Source organism: Nothobranchius furzeri, chromosome 2 (assembly GCF_043380555.1).
Source record: "Nothobranchius furzeri strain GRZ-AD chromosome 2, NfurGRZ-RIMD1, whole genome shotgun sequence".
Classification (NCBI taxonomy): Eukaryota; Metazoa; Chordata; class Actinopteri; order Cyprinodontiformes; family Nothobranchiidae; genus Nothobranchius; species Nothobranchius furzeri.
The window spans coordinates 77,288,427-77,309,456 of record NC_091742.1 but is presented as its reverse complement, the minus strand read 5'-3'; the positions used below and the strand labels follow the sequence as shown (position 1 = coordinate 77,309,456).

The 21,030-nt window shown below is 41.9% G+C and overlaps 1 protein-coding gene across 2 annotated transcripts in view; it reads right to left on the bottom strand.

Annotated features, from left to right (window-relative positions):
* shroom4 (shroom family member 4) overlaps nt 1-21,030 on the bottom strand; it is a 101,214-nt gene that overhangs the window by 42,316 nt on the left and 37,868 nt on the right. For both annotated transcript variants that reach the window (XM_015946365.3, XM_015946366.3), the window contains exon 2: nt 15,053-15,204. In XM_015946365.3, coding sequence (XP_015801851.3) covers nt 15,053-15,204 — 152 coding nt within the window. The remainder of the gene's footprint in view (nt 1-15,052; nt 15,205-21,030) is intronic.

The window sequence follows — 21,030 nt, the reverse complement described above, 5'->3', positions numbered from 1 at the left end:
TCACAATTTTGGATAAAACTTTTGCTGATGTTTTTTCTCTAAAAGCATTCGAGCTGTGATAAAATAATCCAAGACCAAAATATGAACTGAAAAGATGGAGCACACACCCAGGGTGTTTTCTGTCTAAAAGCTGTTGAGAAAATGTAGAAAGACACGTTTTTGAGCTTTTATCTTTCAAAAGGTGATTCATCTCCTGAAATATGAACCCTCCCTTTTAAAGTGTTCATGTTCATATCTGAGTACAGCCTCTTGTCAACAGTTTATTCCACCTAAATATCTAAAAGAATTCCACAAGCCTTCTCAACTCGTCTTTCCCCCACTTTCCCTGTTTTCCTTCTTTCATCTCCTCTTCCTCTCTCCCAGACAAGCCTTTAGCTAAAAAAAAAAAACAAAACCCCCAACAATGTTTAGCTAATTTGGGGCAGAGATGAAAGAGTGAGATGAGATCAAAGGGCTTTCTCAAGAGGTCCCGTTTATGCTGTCATAACATCGCTCACAATAGCGACCCGTCTTGTAACCATCAGTTTTGATTTCTTTGCAAATCCTGCTGCCACGTATCTCCAGTCTGTATCTTACTGAGACCGTGGACCATTCCCTTCATTGTTGCTCTGTAATCTTACCTTTTTCCTTTTGAGTTACTTGGTTTTCAGTCACTGTCAAGAATCCAGAAGCAATGCCCCTTTCACACAGAGTCAGATCCATGCCACATTCCCCACCTTCAGCAAATTTGGACAACCCTCTGCTGTGTGAAGGCAATCTTGACCCTTCAATTAAGGATGAGTAATTACTATATTCTATATACGTATATTCTATACATCACCCCGCTTCTCCTCCAGCTTCACTGGCTGCCAGTCAACTTCAGGGTTCAATTCAAGATCCTGGTTCTGGTCTATAGGGCCTTACATGGACAAGCACCATCTTACTTTGGTGATCTTCTTAGTCCCTACACCCCCAGCAAGTCCCTGAGGTCCAGTGATCAAAGCCTACTGGTCGTGCAGCACCAGGCTAAAGACCAAAGGTGACAGATCATTTGCTGCTGTGGCCCCCAGACTCTGGAACTCTCTCCCCCTGAGCCTGAGACCAGTGGACTCAGTGGTCTCCTTTAAAAAGCAGCTGAAGACACACTTGTTCAAGCTGGCTTTTGTATGACCTTCTTCACCACTCTCTCTTTATTCTGCTCTCCCCACCTATTCCACCTTCCTCAGGATCCACTGATTTCCCTCTTTCCTGTTCACTCTCTCTCTTTCTTCACATTTTTTTAAATCACAATTTGTCTATTTTTGCTCATTTTAAATATATATTTTTAAACATTGTCTAAATGCTTTTTTATATTTTTACACTTTTTGTTTTTGTGAAGCGCCTCGTGATTTTTATCTTGAGAGGTGCTATAGAAATGATACTTTCTTCTTCTTCTTCTTCTATTCTGTTTCAGTTTATTTATGTAGTGCAAAATCACAACAAGAGTCGTCTCGAGGCACTTCACAGAGTAACCATTCCGTGCACTGAGTTCATTTCATTATGCCAATTAGCTTTCGTTGCATCAAGTCACTGACTAGTGTCAGTGTCTTTACAGCAATTCTCATACTAAGCAAGCATGCAGCGACAGTAAGAAACCTCCAGAGGATCCTGGCTCAGTATAAGCAGCCATCATCCACGACTCACTGGGGGTGGAGAAGACAGAGCAGACACACACTGATACGTCAGTTTGGACCGATGTCAGTATTCAATATGAATGCTGCTGTTATGCCAGTTACCAGCAAATATTTACCAATGTTAAACATTATTTTTGCTACATTTTTGACATTGTGACCAGATCACCTGCATTGCTCTACTACAGTTAAACACCCTCACATTTCTATCACTGTCACATGCCCAAAAAACAGAGAAAAAAATAACTTTTCATCAGTGTCCTTTTCTGTAGATATTTCTGAAAAAGCCCCGTAATAGTTGTGACTGTAAGTGTAATTCTGGTAGGTCAGGAGGAAAGCTGCTTCTTTGGATTGTAGAGGTAGCAGACCACTTCCTTGTGCAAAGGCTTAAAGGGGCAAGTCCTTTCAGTGGGCGAATGTTAATGCCCCGGTGCTCCACTGAACGTTTTAGGAACTCTTTTATTCCAGCTGCAGTGCGTTTTTACAATGACCATATCGTATGATTGTATATTTGATATTTTCATATTTTATCAGGACCAGTGAATGTTTTATTGTGTGGATATGCATGTTGTGTTTACTTGTCCAAGGCAATTCAATTTCCCCCTTGGGGATTAATAAAGACAACCTTGAACCTTTATCTTTAGAACCAAGCTGCATGAAGCCACCACACTCCATACTGCATATTCAAACCTTGTCAAACTCCTACCCTCTGTCACGCATTCAGGAGCATTTTCATTATTAAAATTTACTCTAAAATCCTGCTAAGGCCATGCACATAGCATTGCTCTCCTGAGTGAAGGTCACTTCAAAAATTTATTGTTATCAACAACAGTGTTTTTTGAGCACTTGCTTTACTTCCTGTAAATATAAAACAAGGTTAAATAAAAACCTGCTACATAAAAATGTACCTTATGTTTATTTTACCGTTAATGTAATTTACACAGACACACCTGCGTACAAAGAGCAACTTCCTGTTTGATCAACAGCCGTAAACAAACTGTTTAGTTTTAGCTAGCTTCCGATGAAAACCACTTCTTTTGGCACAAACACATTAGGACCAAGCTGAACAGGAAGTTTGGAGGGAAAGCTTTGGGATGGACAGGAAATGGTGCATTAGCTAGAGAATGACTCTACTGCCAACACAGCTACCCACTGACATAAATTCTCTTTCTCACACACACACACACACACACACACACACACACACACACACACACACACACACACACACACACACACACACACACACACACACACACACACACACACACACACACACACACACAAACAAAGGGGTTGGTGAAAACAGGAAGTGCTAGGGAAGCAACATTTCCAGGTCTAGACAACAGAGCAGCTAAATTCTTTTCCTGACAATATTGGGAACAAACTGCCACATAAAAGCAAAGCAAACGTTCACACGAAAATCACCAAACTCACTCAAAGATGTTGGTATTCATTTGATCATTTTCCAAAAGGCCAGGATCTCCAGCTTGGGGGGGGGGGGGGGGGGGGGGTGTTGCAGCCAAAAATGAGTCAGCTCCTCCACATCTGAAGCTATGGTTTGCTATTGGAAAAAGGTGGAATGCTTCCTCCCAGCTGGGAGTGAGCCTCTGCCACAAACAGGGAAGCTGAAGTACTTCAATCTTTTCATGAAGAACGGCAAAATTGATCAAGAGATGGACTGAGAAGATAGGACTTTGTCTGCACTGTTGGGTGCTTTCAAATGGTGAACTGGTCCATCTACATTCTAACTAAGATTTGGACAGTCTAAAAGAACAAAATCCCACATACAGGTGGCTGAAATGATCTTCACTCGTAGGCTGGCTTGGCTGAAATGCACAGAACAGAGGTTGAGAGCAAATTCTGACATTAAAAGAGTGAAGTTTCCATTTCAGCTTCAGAACCCTCTGCAGTTCAACAGCCTTCCCTACTGAAACATTGAAGAATAGTCACGAGTAAGTATTCAATTTCCCATACAACAACAACATTTAGCTCATTTTTTCACTTTAAAGCACCTCTCAAGTTTATGAAACATCTGCAATGAGTGCTCCCTTGTGGGTGATGTTCAGCTGTAGAGAAATGTGTAGAAACAAACTGCTGTGCGACAAGTGTCACAAATCAAGGTGTGTGCAACAGGGAAAAAGATGTCCTCTCCACTCATGTTTTTGCATGACACGTGTGATGCCAGTCCTGACGAGCAACATGGTTTGGGAGGTCAAGAATGGCTAAAATAAATGGCCCTTTAGCGATATCCAAAGGAGCACAAACCCCCTCGCCCTGGGAGTTGCTAGGAGCACAGCCACAGCTCCTCATCAAAAGAAATTATTTGAGGTGATTTGGGGAGTCCTGTGTTTTGATGGAGGGATTATACATCCTCTCTGGACTTGGAAAAACTTAGGATCTTTTAGGAAGTGCTGGAGAATGCCACAAGCAATAGAGGGCTACTGCAACCCAGCACCCTGGGTGTGTGAAACACATAACACAATAGTTCTGGGTCAGTCATGAGTGCTCAAAAACACCCTCCGAGTTGGAGATCATATAATCATTCAGCCCAATTCTAATGTATAATTTAGCTCAGTATTTTGCACCTTTTTGTCAGGTTTCCTTTCCTCCTCCAGAAAAAGAGCAGCCTTTACAAAGAGAACAATGCTGGTTAACCGCAGCGTTGAACCCCTGCACTCTTCAATGGGCTTGTTAAAACTTTACTACAGAATGTTCATCCAGCACTGAACTGCCAGGCAGGCCAGTAAATTCAGCCTGTAGGCCTTCCTTTGACCAGCTCTCCTTTGAGTATTAAATACAATACACCAAGTGAAGGATGAAATTGAGGGAGGGCTTCAGCCGAAATAGAACAAAAAATAAATAAATAAAGCAAAGTTAATGAGATTTAGAGGGTGATCCACAGTCAACAGTTATAAAAGCAACTCCATGAAAATTTGTCAGATACAAAGAACCCCATTTATAAAGCAAAACTCGGCCTCCAAGTCACAGATCTGAGTCAAGCAGAAATGTTACACAAAAGCACCATTTTTAAATCATCTCTCCTCGCCAGCTCCACATTTCCTTCCTCTGCATTTACATCATATAATTAAATCCACTTTTTCTTGCCCACTCTATCAGCTGAAAAGGCCATTTATTCAGAAGCAGTAAAGCTCTGAACAGGGAGGCCAGCTAGTGAGCTGTTTCCTGGTGTGTTCAAGACACTGAGAGCATGGAAAACTATCTCAGTCAAAGCTTTGATCAGTCTAATTCTAACATGACCTTACACCAACATACAGGACACGCGGGATCCTTCCTAATGCTTAATAAAATACACTCACATGTCATATCAAGTAAGGAAGATGACAAACCACTGAAGACCAGGTTAGAAAAATAAGAGGGATCAAAACCATTCCGTCTAACACCCTCTAAAGGTGAGAATGAAAAAAGAATCACTCGTTTTAAATTCAAGATGTTACTGATGTCATTAACAGGCAATAGCAATTGTTACAGAAGTTAAAATAACAACAAATTTTTTATTTTAGGCTTTATTATGCATGAATGGATGCTATTTTAACACTCCCTATGTCTTTATGGGTGACCCCGCGAGGAAAGTTGACCATTGAGCAGGAATGATGGTTTACCCTTGAGGTCCACGTGGCAGGGGTGAGGTGGTGCTCACTCCTCACCCCTGCCACATGGACCCAAGGGATAAACCATCAACCCTGCTCGGTCAACTTTTCTCGCGGGGTCACATCCATTAGGACAGTGGGAGGGTTACTCAAACCACCCCTAGATGGATGTTAGCACGTTTATAAGGCAAAAACACTCCGAAACTACAAGGTAACTTCATCTCTTAAACAATCTAATGTCATCTGTAAAGAATATTATATATCTCGGAGGCAAAACATAATGTATAGTTTTGTCAGAAAGTTAAAGCTACATATGCAGTTTCCCCCTTCTACGGCTTTTTAGAGAATTGTAACTATTAAAGTCTTACCCCATCTTGCCCCCAATATAGTTGACAGATTTCTTTTCCACCGGCAGCTAAAGTTTTAGACGCTATTATTATGTTATGTTTTGAGTCTATTTTCAACGCGTAACGCTTTCAAAACACGTCAAACTTTGAAGTTTCAGATTGTTCTAGACAAGAAGTCAAACACAAGAGCAGTGTAAAACATCCGGAAACAAACATTTCCCGTGAAACCTCTGTAGCCGATGTAAACAGAACAGAAAATAAGCCACAGACCTTTTACGATGCATGTTGTCATCTTTTTCCTAGCTTGTTATCGTGTGAACATCCAAAATCACGTGTGGTGCTGCAATTCTCCTCTGATTTTGTGACCTCATGGGATCAGCTGTATGGAACGCTATCGCTCCTGTTTTGCGTCAGAATCGATCCCAGTTAAAATGCCTCTATTTCATTGCATGCCGCTTTCACATCCAGCGGAAAGAAGCGGTAACCTGTATTGAGATATGCTATAAGCAATACGTCTTTTTAGTTTTGCTAAGCCTGTCCCCTGACTCGTAGAGCCCCATGCAAATTGAACTGACTGCAGTTAAGTATTACCCAATAACGTTAGACATTTGCTTGGTACAGATGCCCATTACAGAGCGTGCTCGAGCGTTTGAGGACGTACCTAGACTGAGCCAGTTTATGAGTTTTCTCGAGGACAAGTAAATCTTTAAAATACTTACATATGAATAAACAACATACCATGAGAATACTTAGGGTTTCCCCTGCTCTTTATAAGCGGCCTGCCAGGCTTTGCTTGGTCACCCGCCAGGCTAAACGTTATGCCCCACTCCGCCCTCCCCGACCCTACGGTGTCCGCTGACACGAACGGCGCACTGCAGTGAAACAAAAGTAGGGCCCTCTATCAGCTGATACTGGTGAGAAACAGCAGCAGATCGTGTGCATGCAACCCCCCCCCCCCCCCCCGCTTTCAAGAACAAGCAACGGAATGGACCGTCCGCTTCACACACACAGATGCTGTCACAGAAGAGCAATGGAAAGGATCGTCCACTTCATACACACACACACACACACTCACGTTGTCACGGAAGAACAACGGAAAGGACCGTCCACTTCATACACACACACTCACACTCACGCTGTCACACACACTCACGCCGTCAAGGACAAGCAACAGCACTCCAAATTCATACACCAAGGACCCCCCCACCCCCGCTCTGACAGTCCGGTCCGCCAGGCTTTACTCGTTTTCTGGGGGAAAACCCTGATATTTGGGCAACGGTGGCACAGGAGTTAAGTGCTCACCCTGTAATCAGAAGGTTGCAGGTTCGAGCCCCATTCAGTCTGTCGCTGTGTCCTTGGGCAAGACACTTAACCCCCCTTGCCTGCTGGTGGTGGTCGGAGGGACCGGCAGCCTCACCTCTGTCAGTGCACCTTAGGGCAGCTGTGGCTACATTGTAGCTCATCACCACCAGTGTGGGAATGTGTGTGTGAATGGGTGAATGACTGATTGTGTTGTAAAGCGCCTTGGGGGGTTCCAGGACTCTAGAACAGTGTTTCCCAATCCTGGTCCTCAGGGACCACTGTCCTACATGTTTTCCATGTCTCTGCTTCAGCACACCTGATTTACAATGGCTTCTCAGGAGGACATCAAGTGCTGCAGCTGCCTGTTAATCACTCATTCATTTAAGTCAGGTGTGTGGCAGCAGAGACACACTGGTGTTTGAAGGGGCAACATGGAAAACATGCAGGACAGTGGTCCCTGAGGACCAAGGTTGGGAAACACTGCTCCAGAAGGCACAATATCAAATACAGGCCATTTACCATTTATTGTAAAACAATGTGTTTCAGCTCTGTCAGTTAGAGGTCTTCGGTCAAAAACAAGAGGTGTTGCTTTCGGATGTAAATGCCAAGCCCCCACAATGCGGGACAGAAATTGAGGCCAATGGGAAATGAAATAAATTGCAGTACCACTTTCATCCGCTGGGGGCTGGTGTCAGAAGCCAGCAAATCCTCATTGACTCCCATGTTAAAAATACCAATTTCACAGCAGAAATAAACATGTTTACAGCCTGGTACCAAAACATGTTTTAGGTTTAAATGATCTAGTTTACACTCATGACAACTCTGAAGGGGGTGAATTTTTTTTCTCACTCTTCTGTTTAAGTGTATTAAAAGCTTAAAATTCTGTATAATTAATGAGCATCAGACCCACGTGACCACAGAGCTAGCTCCGGGGAAAGGCCTCAGTCTGAGCCTCGGTCTCGCCTGAAAACTGTTCAGTCATTTTCAGTCTCTCAACGTAGACCATTAGTTGTAGCTTTTGTGCACTAATTTTTGGATATTATTCGTGCAATTGTTGGACAAAATGACTTGCTGTGGCATTAATTGCACTAATAGAGCGTCCAAGGAGTCTCCACTTCATTTTTTTCGGTAAGTAAAATTATATTTATGTATTTTAGGTCACTGCCGAGCTGAGCTTAGATTTTAACATGTACTGTTTAACCATGAAATTTAAATTTAATAGGGTAAAACCCAGTGCATTTAACATAATGCTGCACTTTAGAAAATGGGTTGAAATATAACATGTTGGTTGGAGCTGGGTTCCGACTATCGGCTTGTGGAGCTCTCGGGAGACCTCTGTTTTCCACCCGGTTCTCCCCTCCCCGCAGCTCGGCGCATCGCTGTCTGATCGCGGCTCCTGTCTGCTGCGCGGGCTGCCGGCTTGTGGAGCTCTGGATGGAAATAGATGTTTTCCACCCGGTTCTCCCCAGCGGCAGCTCTGCGCATCTCTGATCACAGCGGCGCTTGTCTGCTGTGCGGCTGCCGGCTTGTGGAGCTCTCGGGAGACCTCTGTGTTCCACCCGGTTTTACCCAGCGGTCAGCCCGGCGTATCTCTGACTCAGAAGCTCTGGTGTTGTGCACAGTTAACTCCGGTTGTAGATAGGTTGCTACCTCTGTTAGCTTAGCTCCCACCTCCACGTTAGCTTTGGATTAGCTTCAAGTTAGCTTGTAGCTAGTTCGACCGGGTGTCGTCAGTTGATCCCAGCCTTACAGCCCCACCCTCAGCTTCTCCTCTCTTGCCTTTTGTGGAATTGTCTGGGCTTGACGGAACCTGTGACACGGTCAAAACGGCGGTGGTGGCCACCTCCCAATTCCCCTCAAAAACGCGTTATTGGAGCCTATGGAAATGAATTGTCCAGTATATATGTCGATGGTAAATACGTAAGTGAAAACCATGGCATAAGGTGCAGTGCATCTGTCAGCCACTAGATGGTGCCGTTCAATATAAAATATTCCAGATAGTAGCTTTAAATACCCATCTGATATTCTTTGATGAAAATATTCTTGTTCCAGGGTACAGATGGCTTTAATACATCCTGAAAATTGTAGCTTCATATATTCACCCTTCTTTGCACGGATCAAATTTACAATGGAGTACAAAAAAATGTGGCTTCAGAGTTTGTCATACTTTTTCATATTTCCTATGTACAGTAGATTACAATGAAGACCGAAAGCTTTAATGATCTCATTTTAGGGTGCCTTGTAACAGTGTGACACTAAATGAACTGCAAAAAACAGCTATGTTTCGGTTTCTTAGTCTGCTTTTTAAGTGTTGGAAATTACCACAAAATTGACAGAACCACCTTCATAAACACAAAACACCACGTCGTGCCTTTTCACACTTCTATCACAAACCTAATAGAAAGTATGGGCCTCCATTCACTCCATTGCCATCATCGTTCCAACAATCCCTCTGTGCCACTAAATGAGGTGGTAACACATTCTGGCTTTTAACTAAGGGGCCTTTTCCACTGTTAAAACTATGAAACAAGAGCCAAGTGTGTGAATGTGAGTATTCCATCAAACCTAAAAGAGCTGTGTGTGTGTGTGTGTGTGTGTGTGTGTGTGTGTGTGTGTGTGTGTGTGTGTGTGTGTGTGTGTGTGTGTGTGTGTGTGTGTGTGTGTGTGTGCTGGCGCGCGAGCATGCGCGTGTGCAATGTCTGGCTAGGAGACAGCTACAGAACTTTCCAGAAGGTTACTTGTTTCTGTGGTCATTATAAGAACCAGACCAGTGACATGACCGGTGAAATGGGTCAAAGTGCAGCAGACTAGGCTAAAATATGCTATTATTGTCTAAACGTTGCAGGTGTTCGGTGTACATGGTTATGAACTTTCCAGGTGTTGCTGTAAAACATGGCTACATCCTTGAAAAGGTAGTGATCCCATAGCTGGCCTACATGCTCCAACTTCAAGTCCATCAAAGCCTCAAACCAGGCGTCCCAAAAACACTGTAGCCATTCATTAACAAAGGCCTTGAAGTTTGGTTGGAGTGTAGGGCAGGGGGTACCAATCCTGGTCTTGGGAGTTTTTTGTTGTTTCCCTGCTCTAACACACCTGTTCAAGAAGCTGTGAAGAAGTCTGTTGATCACCTGCTGATTCTTTAAACTTGCTGTAGTGTTTCTGAAGCTAGATAAAACAGAGTCTGCAGCCTACTTTGAAGGTCTTATTCACTGAGAAACAGTGTAGTACTTGTTCTTTTGAAATATGATTGCTCATTCTGAGTTGGACATGCATTTTAAATGTAAAACTTTGCTTCAAACCACATTACCTGTATTTCCCGCAGAAAGGAAATAGACAGTGAAACTATCAAGTCGGACCCGCCCCCCCAGTATCTTCTTTGTCACAGGAATAATTTAAACTCATCTTTTAATTTTTTTATTATCAAATGTATTGACATGAGGACAATTATCTCGACAAGAGTCAGAAATTTCAATAACAACACTTTTTTTTTTTTATTTATTGCCCGGCCCTACTGAGTAATTTTCTTGGCTTTTTCATATGAAATGCTAGCGGTTACCATTCACTTACATTGTTTATGCTAAGCTAAAACAAACAGAATACTGCCAGATTAGAATAATAACTGGGCTGGTCACAAAGTGCTTTTTCCCACTTATCGAACTCTGGGAAATATGGCAAGAAAAAAAAAACATTTTTGCTTTGAGGTTGAATATCTCTTTAAAATTATCATCTTTACCTGATACAAACTCAAAACATTGACAGCTAGAAAATGTGCAACTCTCTCCTTCTTTGCTATTGGTTATGCTCATGTTGCTTTCGACTTGGTACAGATTACTCTTGAGCTGTCAGAGATGCAAGAAGAAAGCAAGTATATCTTTTTACTAAGAAAAGTCTGGATTGGAAACAGTAACATGGTGGTCACATCAGAGCATCAACGAATCTGAACATTTTTGATTTATGTAAGAAGATCTAACTTTAAAAGAATTAAGCTGTCAAAGCACACGTTTGTCCACTATGAGAGTATCTCAAAAATAACTTCCGTCATTGCTCAACTGCACTGAAATGTTTCTTGTATGCGATAACTCTGACCAAACACCGAGTAGGAAATCCCCTTAAAAGTCGGACACTTGACCCATACCAGACACTGACACACACAGAGAGAATTACCAGGGTGAGATTCCCATCATAACCCGTAGCATTCCTAAGGCTGAGCTCTATCTGTGTGAATCTGTGTAATTGCACCGTACACACAGCTCTGGAGACGGGTCCGCCTGCTGCAGGAAACCCCCGCTAGGCTCTGAGAGCTGGACGCCTGACCTGGTTTCCACACAGGAACAAGATGCATCTCTGCCAAACAGCTGTCTGAAGCTGTCCAAGATGACAAGCTAATGGTTGTGAAACTCATAAAAACTTCCACAATGGCTGCAGGCTCCAATCAAGATGGAGAGGATCAATGTCAGCGCAACAGAGGCCGACAAAAAAACACACACACATAGACAAAAGATTTCAGGTTTTCATTTCTTGTTCAAAAAGATGAATGAAAACATTACTGAACATGTGCTTCCTTTCACACAAAGACCAACAGTACATAGGACAAAGGGCTGCTTGGTTTAACAAAATGTCAAGGACTTGGAGGACCTCTGCAAATCTTTCAGCAAAGAAAACTTGATCCAAAACCACAAACTACACTATATACTTCAAATAAAGTAAGCCAGCAATATTTGCAGAGCAACATCAAACGTTATTTTAGCCTAGTGAACTAGACCAAATTCTTGCTTTGCAAAGTCTGGTCTAGGAATGCTCCACTGGAACCGCTGCAGCCCCAACAGCATTCTGGCTGGCCAATCACAGCTCTCTAGAGGGGTTTCAAACACATAAAGAGCTGTGATTGGTCCATAATGGTGGGCCAATCATAGTGCTCTATCTGCTTAGTGAACAAATCACAGAGCTTTATCCGCTTTGTGGGCCAATCAGGGCACTCTATATGCCTGGTGGGTGGGATGATGCAACAGAGTGAAACAAGAGTATGTCACATTCATTGTCCAGTGGAATGCGGAGATCATTTGAAAGACAACGGTAGAACCCGCCCCACAACCGAGAGCCATCAATGGAGCGTTGCCAGACTAAATAATACATTTATTTAGTCTGGCTTGCCATGCTAACGTTATTTAAGAATTGAGACAAAAACCATATTCAGAGTGATTTTAGAATGATTAAATATGGTACCTGGACTGTATGTTTCAAGGGTCTGAGCTATTTCATACTCAGAACAATGCTTTTTAGGTCCAGTTTAAATATGTGGTTCACTCGTTTCATTCATTTGCTGTGGTCACTATAGCAGGAATGAATGACTTGTAAGTCACATTCGGTACAAAAGTCCCAGGTGCACCTGTTTCAGGTTCTTTAAGATTGCCAGGTCAAAGGAGAGCTTCAGACGACAGGATTATGAGTCTTATTTCCTAAAATGGTCCATTTACGGATATTTGGACATCTCATATCTAATTTGCTGTTTGCTCTGCAATGCTGATGTTTAATCTCCACAAATAACACAAGCCTGGAGGAGTTTTGCTGTGTGGTGTAGTTGCTAATGCTTGGCTTCTACTAGCCAAGACGTTCTCTGCCGTTTCCTAGACGCTAAACCAACATCCTTCCCCATCGAGTCAAGATGGGTGAGTCCATGAATGTTAAGTGACAGCGTGACGTAGATCTGTCAGGATTTTCGCATCCTAGAGATTCACCGTCTATTTTCTATTAGAAGCTAATGCAGAAGATAGGTGTAGGAGACTATTTTCATGTTCAGTCTGCATGTGTACCCAGAGTAACTGATTATAATCAGAAATAACAATTAAAAACTTTTTGTTTCAGTTTTCCACTCCTTTAAAGTATATCAGGACATAACATCTGACATAATTCTTTCATTATTTCTTACCCTTTCTGTCCCACTTTTCTTTAAATTTTCACTAAAACAACTTATTTTCTAGCATCAGTGTAAAGTTTCTTTCAAAGTTTTTGAATCTCTCAGCTGAATCTGCACATATTTGACCTCAAATGCACTTTTAAACTCATTTAGATGCTACTCTCTACCTTTTAAAGGTTATTTATGGAATATTTTTGTTGTTTAAAAAAAGGCAAATACATATATTTTACAGTGTAGCTCATTACAATCTAAACTTTAGAGTTTAAACATGGAAATGCTGTTAAGTGACCTCAGATGGTCTACGGGGTTTTAACCCACATCCTCTAATTAAATGTTAAGATGCCAACTGGAATTTATTTCAGAGAATGGAAATGTTCCTGCTGTTAGCTTTGCTTCTGGGGCCAAAAATACTGATGATGCTTTAAAATGTGAAGAAAAGGAAAATACAGGTTCACTTTCTCACATTCAGGCTGATCTTGTTAACCCAATAAAGCAAAAACAAGAAAAGCATATTTTGTAGGGGTGAAAGAAAACGTTGGTATACAGGAGTATTTCAGTATCATGTTATGATACTGAAGTGATTCTTAAAAGCAGTGTACCAACTTTTCATGAAGAATTTACACACATTAAACAATAAACACTTACTGTTTATTTTTTGTGATGCAATTCCAGCACTGATGGCTAGGTGGCAGCATCTTTTACCGCCTTCAAAACGACGGAACGAGATTTTGTGATTACACTGGAAAGTCTTGAAAGTGAGTTTTCCAATTGCATTTACTCTTAAAATGGCAAAGACCATCTCGTTTTCCACTTTCCACTGGGTGAGTAAGCGTCATGTGTATCGTGTGGTATCATGTGTGGTACGTGGTAAAGTGGATGTGTGTTTCCACTGGTTGCAAACCAGCGTGTCACAGGCACATCCCAGAAACAAGGTGCAAGTGTAAATTTCAATATTATTTTACATTTTTCATAAAATTTTATAATCCACTGTTTGATATTGTCATGTTGATTTGAATGTTTTATGCTTTTGCTGAAATGTACGCAACATTTATGCTTTGGCTGTTATTTTATGCGTTATGCTTGCAGAATGCTTCAAACACAGGACTTTGGATCGGGCCAAACAGGAAGTCAAACACGAGAGCAGTGAAAAACACACAAACTTTCAAAATAAAAGACATGTACAGTAATTTATTTATAGGGAGTCCAAGTCTCCTCCCTTTCCAGGCGGTTCATGGGTCCCTGGAAGAACGAAAAAATAAATTCAAGTCAACGCGGCTAAAAATGCTATTTTCTAATCCGCTTTGCCTTAGGCCCTGGATCACACATATGTTGTACTGCAATTTAAATGAAAAGTAATGATGGGTGTTTCCACCACACCTGTTACGTACGTTGAGATTTATCAGCTTGTAAAAGTTCGTAATTTGCATGACTACAAACTAGAAATCGACAAGTCGCAAATGTGACGTCACCACAGAATCTCCCCTAGCGTAGCTGCTACTTACCAAATGACCAGATTTATGGTGGTTCTTTCCTCCTGTGGGAAGTTTGCTGAACCTCCAGCCCTTTTCCCTCAGTTTTCTCCATGTCTGGTTCGATAACTTCACTTTCGTGAAGCATATTTGTACATTTGGACTTATTTTCACACAAAACCTAAAATAGCATTTCCTCCTGTTTGAAAATAAGACCTTTCTTGGTATCAAAATGCTTCTTTAAAATTCACAAACATCATGTGTGAAATCCAAGCCACAAAACAAGCGGGCTTAGAAAATAGCATTTTTAGCCCTGTTGACTTGCGTTCATTTTTTCGTTCTTCCGGGGACCCGTCTACCGGAAGTAGACGGGCGTGAAATAGGCTCCCTATTACATGAATTAAAATGCTTAGAATAAAAAAATCTGTGATGTGATTTTTTGACACAGCTCATTTTAAGGATATCTTTGATTTAATGGCATTAAATATCTAAACTTAAGACAAAAATCCTTGAGCAGAACTAAAAGAAAATGCTCATTTATTTATCATTTATGTTTAGGTCTGATGTAGTGGAACAGTGTTGGAGGTTTAAGTGGCTCTCCCTCTACTACTGTTGTACTATTACACAAACTTTACATGAATTAACTTTGACATGTCCACAAAATGTTTAAACAGAATGTCAGACGCACTACGTGTAGCTTTTTAATAATACAAATGCCAATAATTTAAAAGAATCACTGTTAACTCCAGTGTGTGCTTACCTCCTGATTGTGAGTTTCAGTATCCGATACGAGCCCTTGATGAGGATGAGAGCTTCCTGTCGGCTGCCGTAAAGGGCCGATCCGTTGATGTTGATGAGCTCATCTCCAACTTTCAGCCTCTTGCAGTGAGCAGCCTTCCCTCCGTCCTCGATCTGAAGACAAACACGTGATGCGGTTGAGACGAGGGAAACAGTTGGAAAGCTAACAAGGCAACATTCAGAAAAGAAAAAGGAAGGAGAAGCTCATCGTTAAAATAAAACAGTCTTTTAAGGACACCGTCTTGCTGCCAAGACGACCAGTCCTTTAAAACCCATTTTGAGGGACATTTTTGCTAAATTGTCTCCGGGTCCATGACAACTGTGCCCTAAAGAGCATCTCCAAAACAGGCTGAACCAAACTTCCCACAAAACCATCACATTCCTCTGTAATAAACTGTGTGTGTGTCTGTTTGACACTGTGGTGGCTGCATATCACACAGTGGTGAAGACTGTGCTGTTCGAGCATTGCTGGGATGTTTCAGGGTGTTTTTGAGGCGACAAAGAAGAGAAAACATGGCGGCTCTGTGGCTCAGTGTGGTGTAAACTATACACAAAGAGATGAGGGGATGAAAGAAGTCTGAAGGACAAAAACGCAATGATGGGCGGGGCTAACCATTATGATTACTGAACGGGCCGACGACAATACCAACAACAAAACAGGAAGGTGAATTTTTACACAACTTATTTAAAATGATAAGAGTCTGTGCTCTGATCAAGACAATGTGAAAAAAAAATCCAGATTTTTTTCCCTGTATTGAACGATTTCAATATTCAAAACATAGTTTCACATTAATTTTCCAGCTGCTCTGATGACAACTGACTGCACAACATAATTTTTTTTTTCCTTTTTTTATTTTCTGAATCCCATATTTTTTATAATCATTAAAAAGTCCCACCAGTTGTCACACACACTTATGTGTGTGTGAAATGTGTTCTCCGTATTTGACCCATCCCCTGGGGGAGCGGTGAGCTGCAGACACAGCTGCGCTCAGGAACCATTCGGTGGTTTAACCCCCCAATCCAACCCCTTAATGCTGAGTGTCAAGCAGGGAGGCATTGGGTCCCATTTTCTCAAAGACTTTGGTCTGACCCATCCAAGAATCGAACCCTGATCTCCCAGTACTCTACCACTAGGCCACTGAGCTGGTTTTGACCCAAAAAGCACCATTTTATTTTATGTATTATGAAACCTTAATTAATCAAAAGAAAAACTTTCATAAACATTGACATATTCAAATAACACAATAAAAGAAAAGCCTTTCTGTTAAACTGAATATTCACTATTTATCACAACACTTAAAATGTGTCTGTAAACAATTGAATCTAATTTATTCTATTTGAGGGCGGACAAGATAAAATAATGAAGTGAGAGGGCATAGACCTGTCAAATCCAATCTAATGGAAAGATTGTGATCAGAGAGCTGTTTCCACCCAGACCATTTAAGAGGCAACACACCCCGAGCCTGATCACTTCATTGTGTATTCTTAAAAATAGAGCTAATAATGCTAATTTAGCTTTAGCATGTTAACATAACAGTAAGTGTGTGATTAACACGGTGATTAAATAAACTTACCAGCTACAGAAAGATGCTAGCCTTACTAGCACATGCTAGCACAAGGTAGCCAATTATTAGTCATAGCTATGTTTTAGCACAGATCAGCAGTGTAACTGCATTACTAAGTAGCAAACGAGTAAAAACGAAACACACACACACACAAAAAGAAAATGACTTTTCATTATCCAGCAATCTAAACGATGTAGGACTGGTTAAACAAACTGTACTGGCCGATGATAACAAACATACTGTTGGGTTTTTGGCCTTGCTGAGACCACAAATGTAGCTTTAACTTTGACCAATAATCCACACTTTTCCCAAAGAAACAAAAACGGAGTCAGGAAAGGACAAAGCAAGGAAACATGGAAATATCTCACAATTCCACATCTAATTATAAAAAAATAAGACTCAAAGGGAAAGAATGAAAATAAAGGTTGAAGATGTCAAAAGAATGGAAGCAGACGGTGAGAAATAGGAAGTAGCGAAGAACAAAGAATCATGGGAGGAGACGACCTGAGGGGAAACAAGCTGTAATTTGTCAAACACACACACACACCTGTAGTTAACCAAAGTCAACCATAAAGCCGACATGTGGAACATAATTAGTGCGATAGTAAGAGGACTGTGAAAGGACTGAGCCAGCAGACGTATGCTTCTGTTGAAGTTATGAACCGAGGCTCATTTCTTCACACATGGGGGAAGCTGCTGGAGCTGGAAGTCGTGCTTTTACAGAAGAAAATAAAAAGGGCCAAGTTTCCAAAGGTCATAACCAATATTCAAATAAGTCAGTTTAATCATCTTTGGACCAGACATGGTCGTCGGACTAAAGTCGGGGTCGTACCGTGCAACTTTCAACTGTCTTAGACAAAACCTGTGTCCAAGTTTAGGGGCAGCATCCTTGTAAGGACCCAGCCTATCAAGTCCACATAGGTCAGGACCTTCTTCGACTGCTAACCCAGCCTTTCCACGGGATGCATTAGCAGCAAGACTCTTTCCACAGAGACAGTGTCAAACGCCAGTGAAAACGTTCCACACAGTTGGTCCCACGAGGCCACGCCTGATTTCACCAGTTCACGCGATAACAAGCAATGAGAAATCTGGCAGCGTTTATCCAAAAAGCTCTGTTATTTATTTTCTGTATCGTTTATTTTGGCTATGGAGGTTTCACAGGTAATTACTTTTCTTTTATGAGCTATGCAACCGAAAAGCTGCATGTGTTTCTTGAAAGTTGCTCGTGTTTGACTTCCTGTCTGGCCCGATCTGAACGGAGAAGTTCTAGAGAAGTTCTGCAGTGACAGATGCAACCGGCTTCTTTTCCCTCGCCAAGAGCTTGATCACAGCTGCCTCCTCCTTTTAGAGCATTAACGCATTCCACTCATTGTTGGACTGACCGAAGAATTTACCCGGCATCCACTAAATCTTGCATCGTACAGCAGGACATGAGGCGCTGTCAACATTTTATACAGCGACTTCTCCCAGTGTGACACGTACAAACCTCGATTATCTCCTTTGTTAAGAAAACTTTAAAACATGAAATGTCAAAAACTGAGTGAACATACTCCAGTAAGCAAATACTGCAGGGTCAGAGCCTCGCTGTCCTTCACAACAAGATGAAGATTAATTCATGTAACAAGCAGATATTAATAATACACACATACACAAATCTGATTAGTGAGATGCATAACAGTTCCAAACACACTTTCTTTCTTTTCATGCAAAGAACTAAAACAACTCTAAAACTAAACTGTAGAGGATCTGGTTCCTTGTGCATTTTACCTGTTGCTAAAAGGAGGTTTTCTTCCTTGAACAAAAATAAAAATATCATTTATCTCAGCTGTTCTCGGAGTCACTCCGAAAGACATGCTTCACTTCACTCTGGCCTACAAGACTGTACAGTATGGTGCATGTGCCTGTGTGTGTGCCTGTGTGTGTGTGTGTGTGTGTGTGTGTGTGTGTGTGTGTGTGTGTGTGTGTGTGTGTGTGTGTGTGTGTGTGTGTGTGTGCGTGCGTGTGTGTGTGCGTGTGTGTGTGTTGGGTTACAGTGGGGTGTCCAGACAGGGTGAGGTCACCCCAGGCAGTATGGAGCCACATAAGAAAGCCCTTTCTGTGTTGCTGAAACACACACACACACAGATCTGACACACCCTTTTATATTTAGACTTTAGGAGTGACCTGCGTGTGTGGGGGTGGGGTTGTGTGTGTGTGTGTGTGTGTGTGTGTGTGTGGGTGGGTGGGTGGGGGGGGGGGGGGGTTTACAGTGTTAACTGCTGCAAACATGAAGGGGCATAAGTAAGATTACAACATTTGTGAAGTGAATCCCCGTTCTGGTCACTGGTTATCTCACACACACACACACAAACACACACACACACACACACACACACACACACACACACACACACACACACACACACACACACACACACACACACCAATCAGACAACAAACCTCATGAGCTTCTTTATCAGAGGCAGGTTAGCTTTGATTGGATGATTAACCCTCTGGAGGCAGGCGTTGCAGGTGTGCAACAGTTAAAACCTACCTACCTGGTTACTCCACATACGTATTTCATGAGAGTTTTTTTAACTCAGAAGTACCCCTGAAGGACTTAGTTGTTTGTCCTTTTATCAAAACTTATTTAGAGCCTGAGAGGCCTATGTAAGGGAAACACTGCAATAAGAACATCTACACTTCAACATCTACATCCAGTTTTTAGTCATAAGTGTGTTTCACTTTTTAAGGCTGATTTATACTCCTATGTTTGCTTGGGTTCAGAACAACTCTACACAACTATAGGTCAGGGCAAGGGCTCTCGGCATGTTCACACAGGGTGGCAATAGTAAATACACTATGGTGGACCAGATACATGAGTGTAATGGTGGCATGATACCACAAAAAAGCGCTACGCCCTCTGTTGTCCTGGTGGGGGATTGCTTTGCAACACCCCCCAGGTGACGGAGAAGTCTGAGAGGAAAACGTCTCTGTCAGTGCGTGTGCGTCTCTCCCTTGTGGAGCTGATAGAGACGTATGAATCAGGCTTTTTGAAGCAATAATCAGTTTACAGCAGCGTACAGACCAAGTCATTGTTTCGCAAGTCACGAGAAGGTATCAAGTTTTTCCATTCAAATCTTCAGTTAGGTTCCAAGATAGTCAAGTCTCAAATCAAGTCTATTCAGAGGACATTTAAGATGCAAGCCAAGTCAATTTACAGGACATACAAACTCCAATTCAAGCCCAAGACATGCAAGTCCCAAATCAAGTCAATTTACAGGAAATAAAGGTCACACACACACACACACACAACCTGAAGCTCAGAATACGGAATGCAGAATATCAGCAGGGGGACAGATTGAGACAGAATGTCATGCATCTGTGACAGTGTGTGTGTCCTGTCACCATGACCCGATTGATCATCCACCCTGGCTAATCGTACAAGGAAGACCTCCGTTTGGCTGACCGGTTAGCGTGTGTGACTTTCACCCGGGAGTCTGGAGATCAAATCCCGATTGGACCATTTTTTTATATCCGCCACAGATCTCTCTGAAGAATTCACAACATTGACGGCTTCAGCAACGCTCTGCCACTCCGCAGATTTTCTCTTATTTGTTTTGCAAAAGTACTTCCTTTCATTTCTCCACCTCACCCACAGGTACCTCAATTTCTGCTTCTGTGAAATTGCGCTTCCTTGATCTGCCTTGATCTACGGTCGCCATCATCATTGGCGGAGCGCTGCAACAGCCGGCTTATGTGTATGCATGAGATCCACAAGGCACTTTGCATTGACTATTTATGGCAGTAAGTGGGTGTGGTGAGGGCGGGATGTGACTAAAAAGCAGCTGAGAGACATTCTCGTTAGTACGGTTTTAGTAAGTATTCTACGCAATGTTTGATAAATGAGACCCCTGGTCTCTCCCAAATCAAGTACAAAGACATGCAAGTCCTAAGCCAAGTCAAAGCCTTAACTTTGATTTTCAAGTCTTTAACAAAACATGCGACCAAAAATTATTTACAAAGTAAGATTACAGTAATGTTGAAAGTAGACAAGTCGTGGTTGTCATTAGAGTCACACGATAAATTAAAATGTATTATCTCAAAGCAAATCTTGGACAGACTCTTCAAACACACAACACACTTTGGGCAAAGCAGCAGGAATTCTCTGACTATGAAAGCAACGATCCAAATCCATATTAGCACACACTTGGAATACACAGAAAAATGTCCAAACACTGGCAATAAAAGAAGGGAAATAAACTATTCTGTGTTTGTTTCCAGAGTAAAAACCAGAATTGTAAGTTTACCATTGACTTAGTAAAATATTTACATTCAGATTCAGAATCATGGATTTGAATAAAGTTATTTTTAAAGAGGACTTTATTGATAATAG